At 48.3% G+C, this 9438-nt stretch overlaps 1 protein-coding gene across 2 annotated transcripts in view; it reads left to right on the forward strand.

Moving 5' to 3' along the window:
• Positions 1–4742: 4742 nt before the first annotated feature.
• The window catches only part of AP1M2 (adaptor related protein complex 1 subunit mu 2), an 8805-nt gene continuing 4109 nt past the window's right edge, over positions 4743–9438 (forward strand). Inside the window, exons 1-8 of one of the 2 annotated variants that reach the window (XM_039873198.1) lie at positions 4743–5077; positions 6310–6466; positions 6681–6748; positions 8084–8214; positions 8319–8466; positions 8560–8686; positions 9136–9284; positions 9366–9435. In XM_039873198.1, the coding sequence (XP_039729132.1) occupies positions 5036–5077; positions 6310–6466; positions 6681–6748; positions 8084–8214; positions 8319–8466; positions 8560–8686; positions 9136–9284; positions 9366–9435 (892 nt within the window). In that variant the 5' untranslated portion in view covers positions 4743–5035. The remainder of the gene's footprint in view (positions 5078–6309; positions 6467–6680; positions 6749–8083; positions 8215–8318; positions 8467–8559; positions 8687–9135; positions 9285–9365; positions 9436–9438) is intronic. The other variant, XM_039873199.1, reaches the window with a different exon arrangement.

Below are 9438 nucleotides of genomic sequence, written 5' to 3' on the forward strand. Positions count from 1 at the left end.
ATCCGTAACAAATGGGACTCTCCTCCACTGCTGGTGGGAATATAAGATGACACAATCACTTGGAAAAAGGTCTGGCAGTTTCTTATAAAGTTAAACACGCACCTACCATATGACCCAGCCATTGTACTCCTAGGTATTGACCCAAGAAAAACAAAACTACTTAAAAAAGAAAAACCCACAAAGACGTGGAGACAAGTGTTCATAGCAGCTTTATTCATAATAGCCAAACATTGAAAGCAATCCAAATGTTCACCAATGGGTGAGTAGTTCAAGAAACTGTGGTCCATCTATACCATGGAATACTCCTCAGCAATAAAAAGGAATGAATTTTGGTAAGTGCAACAGCATGAGTGAATTTTGGGAAGTGGGGAGGAAGCAGTATGCCAAGTGAAAAAGGCCAGACACTTTTGTATGTTCTAGAATAGACATAACTAATTAACCTATAATAACAGAACATGGATCTACGGTTGTCTTTGCAAGAGGTAGTGACTGGTGGGGCCATAGGGTGGCTTCTGGGGGACAGGAAACAGTACTGTGGTTACACAGGTGGGTTCAGTTTGTGAGACTTTCTTAACACAAGTGACGTTTTTAAAATGGAAAGTTTTAAAATAGTTTAAGGAAGAAGGAGGGGGCACCACAGGTTATATAGCAAGGAGGAATGTTTGTAGGGAGCTCACTCAGCGTTAGGGGTGGTATTAAGTGCTTTATATTAAATCTTTATAACCATTTTCCAGTTGGGGAAAGTAACACAGAGAGGTTAATTTATCCACAGTCACAGTGAGTGGAGGGTTGTACAAGGATTTGAACTCCTGGAGGCTGACTTCACAACCCACACATCCTCCACACCCCTCAGCCACGACCCCGCCAGTGTAGCCCAGCTAGGCTTCCAGGTCCTACTGGTGAATGAAAATAGCAAGGCTTGTTTAGTGTTTAGTCATGTATGGTATGAGAAAGAGAGAGAGAACATCACACGCACAGGCGCACACACATACATCTGCATGAAACTAAACAGAAAAAGAACTGAACGTCCCAGGGGTGTTTAGAGGGACTAGGATGGAGTGGGGCGGGCAAGAGGACAAGTTTTCCCAATCTATGTTCTCTCTCTTTTTCTTTTTTAGTGGGAGAAAGCATCTATATTTTTCTTGGCTAACCAAAACTCTATTTCCAAAAATAGATTTAAACAAGCCGGTCATGAAAGGACAAATACTGTATGGTTACACTTATAGGAGGTCCCTAGGGGAGTCAGATTCGTAGAGACAGGAAGTAGATGGCAGGCGCCAGAGGTTGGGGAGGAGGGGGTGGGGAATTAGTTTTTAATGGGGATAGTTTCAGTTTGAGAGGATGAAAAAAAAAACAGATTTTTTAAAATTCTGGGGACAACGATGGTGATGGTTACACAATGTGAATGTACTTAATGACACTAAAACCTACATTTAAAATGAATAAAATGGTAAATTTTACATATGTTTTACCATAATAAAAGTTTTTTGTTTTTTTTTTAAATAGACTTCCTACTCTTCATGGATCCTTGGTCTTAATTATCATGGAAACATCTGATTCTTCCAAATATTCTGTGGCTTTTGCTGTGATTGTTCAGAAATTTCCGTAGAGACTGGTTTTAAAAGACTTGAACAGCTGACTGGTTCATAATACATTGGAATATTTGGGTCCAAACTATTAAGAATTAGCTGCATAAACTTGTTGAAATCTTTTGGATGTGAATGTGTTACCTCGAGTGGCTTATATTAAGATTCTCTCAGACTTACTCGGGTGTTAAAACAAATCCAAATGTGTATTTTTTATTACAGATTTTTGCTTCATAATTTTGTAATAACGTTTCCATACAGATGGCAAAAAAATATATAGATTTTTAAAATTAGGGTGCAACACAACTGTGACAGGTGACACTTGGGAAAGCCCAGAGGAGGAATTTGACCTAGAACGTGAGGTGGGAGGTCAGTGAGGGTTTCCTGAAGAGGAAACTTGAGAGCCCAGTGAGATCGAGATAGAGAAAGCAAAAAAGGGCAGGCATGCATGGAGAAGTCAGGTACCAGAAGAAAGCAGAGGTCTGACTGTGCCAGGCAGGACATCTCAGGGCAATGGGGAGCCGTGGAAGATGTGAGAATGAGGGAGGGTGGTAAGAGCTGTGAGTTTCAGAGAGGTCCTTTTAGTGGTGTAGAGAAGGGATCTATTGGGGTGTCTAGAAGCAGGGACCCTAAGGGGAGGCTGGGCAGGCTCTAGGCACCTAGGAGGAACTGGGGCAAGGCCCCAAGCCCTGGGGACATGGGAAGTTGCAGCTGAGGTGGGACAGCTGTTCACACAGAGATGCTCTGTTCTCTGACCAAGCTGAATCTTTTGGACTCATAAATTTTTCAGCCAAACAGGCCGTGCGTTTCAGATTCCAGGGCACCTGGCCCAGGTTTTAGGGTTCTATTTACTGCCTGAGAACATCTCAGGGCCCTAGGAGAAGGGCCCTTGTGAGATTCAGTAATGCCTGGGCTGGGAGGAGGGCATGGCAGCACCTGAAATGCCACTGGGTCACCTCCTGAGCTGGGGCTGAATGGATCACAGAGGACACCCCTCTTTGGGGCAGAGCCAGCATAAAACCTTAGGGTTTGAAGGGCTAGAATTCCAGCTCTATCACTGCTGGCAAGTGACTTTGTATGGGTCACTCACTGTCTGAGCCTCAATTTTCCTTTCAGTCAAATGGAGATAATAGATTTTCCTAACTGAAAGTGTCGTTTCACAGAGGATTCCTGCATGAGAGGCTATTAGGGCAGCTCCTGGGTATAGTGAGCACCATAGGCATGAGCTATTGGTGGTAATAGTAATGCTTGTACCCTGCAATACAGCAGGGCAGTTAAGTGAAGGCCAGGACCTTGTTCGCTATGACTCAAATTCAAGTTCTGACTCAACTGCCTTCAGGCTATGTGGCCTTGGGCAAGTAGCTTCTCCTCTCTCAGCCTCTGCTTTTTCCAATGTAAGAAGACAAAAAGTTCTTCCCCTCAGGTCCTGAATGACCAGGAAACCATAGTTGGGAAGACCAGAGTCATACACAGCAAAAAATAACAAAATTTAAAAAAAAAGACATGAAGTGTTGAAAGGTAAGTGCCCAAAGAATGTGCACTACTGCAGTGGTTACCGTGTTACTGTTAGGTGCCAGTGGAGGGGAAGCTGGCGGTTCTGATAGTGGCTGGGCCCTCTCTTAAGTGTCTTGTGGGGCCGCCTACTTCACCCTCAGGAGCTGATAAAAGTCTGAGGCTGGGTTTCCAGAAGAAGGAAAGAGGCCTGAAAGAGCTGAGTGTCGCCCCCTGGAGCCCCCAGGACCCGCCCTCCCACCCCCTGTGGAGCAGAATCCGTCCCAGCCAGGCTGTTTGAATTTCCCTTTTATTCCTTCTTTCCCTCAAACTTCTCTGCATCCCAGATCACACAGTCACGGGGTGGAGCCCAGGTCCACAGTCGCTGATGTGCAGCGAGTGTAGACACAGTGCCAGGCATGAGTTATGCCCAGAAACTCAGTGAGCGCAGGCTGTGGAAGCGGCACTATGGCCATTGTGCCCATTTAACAGAAGCAGAGACTGAGGCACAAGGGGTGCAGTCACTAACCCAACGCCACACTGCCAATGGCGGAGTCAGGGTTCAAATCTAGCACCTGTGCTCTTAACTGCCATATAGTAAATAATAATAGCAAATAGCAATAACATTATTAAGCATCAGCTACATGCCAGGCACTGTCCACAGCATTGTGTTGTGTGTAAGAACTCATGCAAACTGCACTGTAACTTAGTTAGGAGAGCGCAGTTAATAACTGGATTTCACAGACACGCAAACCAAGATCCAAGGACGGGAGGCCAGGTGCCCAAGGCCACCCAGCTGGCCAGTTGCAGACCCAGGACTTGAGCCCAAGCAGCTAGGTCTCCGGAGCCCAAACACTTGACAAGCACACATAAACGACAAAAACAGTACTAGTGCCAGCTTTGTGCCAGGCTCTGAACTTGGACTCTTTCTCTTGGGTTGTCCCCACTCATTAGGCTGTGGTGGAAATTTTCAGATGTCAGCCCCTTCTCTGATCGTCCTGCCCACAGCCCCCCATTCATTCTCCAATGCACATCCCCAAGCCCCTGACATCAGTTCAGTTGCCTTCATTACTCCCATCCTCTCCAGGGACCATTTGTGTTGGGGTTTTTATGTCATTTGTCTATATTACTATCCATAGTACCACAGAGAGCAATCCAATAAATACTCACTCACCGAGTTCATCATCAACAGTATCATCACCATCATGAAAGCAGCTTCCATATGTCCAGTCCAGCACACAGTAGGTGTTCCAATAAATGTTAAATAACTAACAGTATAATATTTATAGTCATAATAATCATAATAACAACCATTTATCTCTTCCACATTCTATCAACATCTTAATGTCACATAGTAGGAGCTTATAAATATTTTTGGAAAGAATAAGTGCAACATTAAGAATAATAATAAAAGCGGCGACATTTGTCCTACTCAGAGTGCAACCCACAGTTCCTGTCACTGAGAGAAGGAATTTACTAGTGAATAAATATCTGAGTGAAAGAATAATTGATAAAATTTTTTGTATGAATGAATGAAAGAATGAATGAGTTGCACAAACAATTTTGAGTGTCCAACGCACAGGGGACACAGATATGAACAGGACAAAGTCTCTGCCCTGTTGGGGTGACATGCTTGTGTGAGAGACAGAGGAGGAACAAGATGGATGGATGGATGGATGGATGGATAGTTGGTCTCGGATCTCAGCCCATGCCCATCAGCACCCCTGGGTTCGAAGGGACAGTGAGGCGGGGCAGCTGTCGGGTCCGAAGCCCTGCCTCTCCTGCCCTCCAAGCGTCTTCACGTCCGCCGACAGCACCGCTCACCTGGCGGCCTCCCCTTTAAGACGCGCTCACCTGGGCGCTCACCTGCGCGCCGGCGCTTCCGCAGGAACAAGGAAGCGTCGCCACCGTTGTCTCCTCCTCTCGCTCCGCGCCTCTTAGGTCCGCCGGCCGCCACCATGTCTGCCTCGGCCGTCTTCATCCTCGATGTCAAGGGCAAGGTGAGGCTGGGCGCAGGGGTGGGGGACCGATAGGTGAGGCTGAGTTCCCCCTAACCCAGGCTGAGAGGCCCTAGAAAGCCCTGGGGGCGTGGGAACACCTCTCCCCCAATCCCGCAGAGTCCCAATCTCACCTCCACCGTTTACTAGCCGCGTATTTGGGGCCAGGGGCTTCACCTCTCTGAGCCTCAATCTCCCTATCGGTAGAAATGGTAATAACAGAGGTCCCCACCCCAGAACAGTTAATACAACCGTATGCGTGGAAGCTACTTAGCACAGTAGCCCTGCTGCAAACATTAGGCAGTCAATTAAAATTATTTCTATCACCATCATCATCCACAGTATTAGTATTTGGGGAAGAGAGCAGGGGTGGGGGACCTTGATTCTCCTTTGGGCCTGCCTTGTCCCCTTCTGGAGTCCCTTCTCATTCATCTTGTCATTCAATAGCAATAACAATTGTGGTAGTGGAAATAATATTCCTGATAATAATAGTGAGAGCTAAGGTATTTGACTACCAGCTATATGACCTCCCAGTTCTAAGCGCTGAGCCAAACAACCTCAGCAAGTAGATACTATTATTATTGACTGCTTAATTGCCTGCCAGGCAAAGCTACATGAGCTAAAAGAGATATATGGGCATAACCTTTTTACTTTTTTTTTAATTTAACTTTTTTCTTCTTAGCATAATCTCTCTCTCTCTCTTCCCAGCATAATCTTTTTCCCCCTTCCTTCCTTCCCTCTTTCTATAATCTTTCTTTTTCTTTCTGTAATCTATCCCTCCTTTCCTCCTTCCTTCTCGTCCTTCTTTCCTCTTATCATTCCTACCGCATTGATTTGGTGCATATAAAGCCCTGGGCGAGAGCGGAATTCTGAAGCCAGGGCACCTTGGTCCAATTCCTGGTTCCCACTTACTATGGAGACAGTTCCTACCTCAGTTTCCCATCTGTACAATGGAGATGACAATGACACCTTCCTCACAGGATTGTGGTGAGAACTAAATCAGCAAGCAAACATCCAATCTTTAGTGGAACACGACCTGGACCTCAGTGGGGGCTCTAGACACGTTAGCTGTCATCACATGCCCGTTTCACAGAGGAGGAAACTGAGGTACAGAGAGGCAGAGCCTTGCTCAGGCCCCTTGGCCAGGAAGTAGAGTCAGAACCAGGCATCTGATGCCCCCGGGTACAGGGTCCCCAGATCCCAGTGGTGACCGGACCTTCTCTGCCCACCCTTAGCCCCTGATCAGCCGCAACTACAAGGGCGATGTGGCCATGAGTGAGATAGAGCACTTCATGCCTCTGCTCCTGCAGCGGGAGGAGGAGGGGGCCCTGGCTCCACTGCTGAGCCACGGACGGGTCCACTTTCTGTGGATCAAACACAGCAACCTCTACCGTATCCGGCTACAGGTGGGGTCTCTGGCAGCAGCTCAGGCCCAGAAAGGGTGGGCTGAAGACAGCAGTTTCACAGCACATCAGTGGGGGCTCAGGCTGGGGGATGGGTGGGCAGGTTCAAGAGCAGTAGCAGGGGACAGGGTGGGGGTTCAGGATATGTGCTCCACTCGAGCCCTTCTAGAATGGCACCTTTTCCTTAACCTCGCTGCCCGCAGTGGTGGCCACCACGCTGAAGAATGCCAATGCCTCACTCGTGTACTCCTTCCTCTACAAGACAGTGGAGGTAGGTCCCGGCCTTTCATTGGCTGGCTGGTCTGTCTGTCCATCTGTCTTGTCTGCCTCCTTTAGGATCCATCTCTTCTAAGAAGCTTTGCTTGACCTCCCTGGAGGGCCTCCATCAAAGCCCCATCAGTCTGTGTTCTTACTGGCTGCTGAGAAATCATCTCTCCCTGAGTTATCTTAAGCAAGTCACTTCTCTCTGTGTCTCTAAACTAGAGGTTAAAACAACTCCTGCTTCAGGGTCATCGTACAGATTAACCAAATTCCTACACCTAAAGTGCCTAAAACAGTTCTCAGTATAGAGTAAGTGCTCAACAAAGGTTCGATATTATTATTTGCTTATCGGTAATATTATAAAAATCAAAATAATTGAGCGCTTATTCTAAGCCATTCTCAATGACTAAGAAAGTGCTCAGTCAATATTTTTCCACAAATGAGAACTATTTATTGATTTGTCTCCTCTCTGCCAGGCAAAGGGAAGACAGAGCTCTGATTTAGCCAGGGCCTTACCTGTCCTGAGGAATTAAAGGGCGTGAAGGAGATTAAACAGGAGGAGATCATATCAGTGACCGGTTTGCTCATCTCACCATAGCGTGATACTCATAGTGTGTGTGGGGGGCGGCTTCGCATTCGAAATGAGGCCTGAATGCAGCAGCCTTCTGTGAGGCAACGTGGGGGAGGAGTGTCCCAGGCAGAGGGGCTGCTTATGTAAAGGCCAGTAGGAATAGAAAGGCCAGTGAAGTTGCAGCAGGATGAGGAGTGGAGGATGTTTGAATGTTGAAGACTGACAGGTTCTCTGCTTTGGCTATGCCTCCCAATTCCCAGGGCTCTTAACTTGGGGTCTTCAGATCTCCAGGGGCCTGTGGATAGAATCCAGAAAGTCCATGAACTTAGTTGTATTTTTATCTAACAGGCTTATTTCGCCATCCCCTGTATTTTATTTTATGCATTTACAAACCTTATTCTGAGGTGGGTCTGTGGGCATCACCAGATATGCAGGGATCCGTGTCCCACAAACAAATGAACAAACAAAACAGTTTTGAGCCCTTCCAATTCCTCCTCCAGGAAGTTTTCCTGGACCTCCTCACCTCTGGGCTCCTACTTTCCTTGTGTTTTCCTCATTATTGTACTCAACATGTTGGATTATATTGGTTCTGTTACCAGTCCATTTCTCCCATGAGGGCAGGGGCCCTTTGGGTTTTGTTTACCACTAATGTCCTGGCACTAGTATACAGTAGGTGCTCAGTAATTGCTTGTTGGATGGCTGGCTGGATCAGCGGGGACCCAGCCCATGGCTATACCAGCTATACCTCTGTGTGTCTGCTCCCCACATCCCCAGGTATTCTCTGAATACTTCAAGGAGCTGGAGGAGGAGAGCATCCGGGACAACTTTGTCATTGTCTACGAGCTGCTGGATGAGCTCATGGACTTCGGTTTCCCTCAGACCACCGACAGCAAGATTCTGCAGGAGTGAGTGGGCCATGGGGGCAGCCAAATGGGAAGCCACAGGTGGAAGGAAGTCGGGGAGGGCCAGGAGCGTGTCCCTGCGTCCACCTGCTCATGCTCCCTGCCAGGTACATCACGCAGCAGGGCAATAAGCTGGAGACAGGCAAGTCACGGGTGCCACCCACTGTCACCAATGCTGTGTCCTGGCGTTCTGAGGGCATCAAGTACAAGAAGAATGAGGTCTTCATCGATGTCATAGAGTCTGTCAATCTGCTGGTGAGCCCCCACACCTCCACCCTGCCTCTGCCACGGCCTGGGAGCAGGATAGGGGACCCTCCGCCTTATGACCCTCCGTGCGTGCATCCTCAGGTCAATGCTAATGGCAGCGTCCTGCTGAGTGAAATCGTGGGCACCATCAAGCTCAAGGTGTTTCTGTCTGGCATGCCGGAGCTGCGGCTCGGCCTCAACGACCGCGTGCTCTTTGAGCTCACTGGCCGTAAGTGTCTGGAGAGGCGCTCACTGAGGAGCTGGAGACCCCTCCGCATCTGGGGACCCAGAGAATTACAGCCAGTTCTGAAATAAGCACTCACGCGCCCTCTTCTGGTCATGGCCAGCGGCGCAGCTGCTGGTTCATTGAGGAAACGCTTCTCCATTACTGAGTGCCGGGTACAAGGACAGGGCAGTGAAAAAAAGACAGATCGTGGCCCTCATGGAGCTGATATTCTAGACTATCTTAGGAGACAGAGTAGCATCGTATTTAAAAGATTCCCTGGGTTCAGGTTCTAGCTCTGCCCTGGCCAGCTGGGTGACCAGGCAAGTTACTCATCCACTCTGGGCCTCAGTTTCTCATCGGAAAAATAGGGGTGATGGTAGTAGTGAATGATGAAGGTAGGGGCAGAGACACTGCTCTGGCCCCCAGGGTCATCCTGCATGTTTGGCTCTGAGTTTCAGGGAGCAAGAACAAGTCTGTGGAACTGGAGGATGTGAAGTTTCACCAGTGCGTGCGACTCTCTCGTTTCGACAATGACCGCACCATCTCCTTCATCCCGCCCGATGGCGACTTTGAGCTCATGTCCTATCGCCTCAGCACACAGGTGAGGCAGGGCTAAGCCCCATGGCAGGGGCTCAGAGTTGACTCCAGAGACTCCCAGAACTCCCCCTTCCTGTGTCTGCAGGTCAAGCCACTGATCTGGATTGAGTCCGTCATTGAGAAGTTCTCCCACAGCCGTGTGGAGATCATGGTCAAGG

This window comes from Pteropus medius, unplaced genomic scaffold (assembly GCF_902729225.1).
Source record: "Pteropus medius unplaced genomic scaffold, Ma_sr-lr_union100, whole genome shotgun sequence".
In the NCBI taxonomy this organism is placed as follows: Eukaryota; Metazoa; Chordata; class Mammalia; order Chiroptera; family Pteropodidae; genus Pteropus; species Pteropus medius.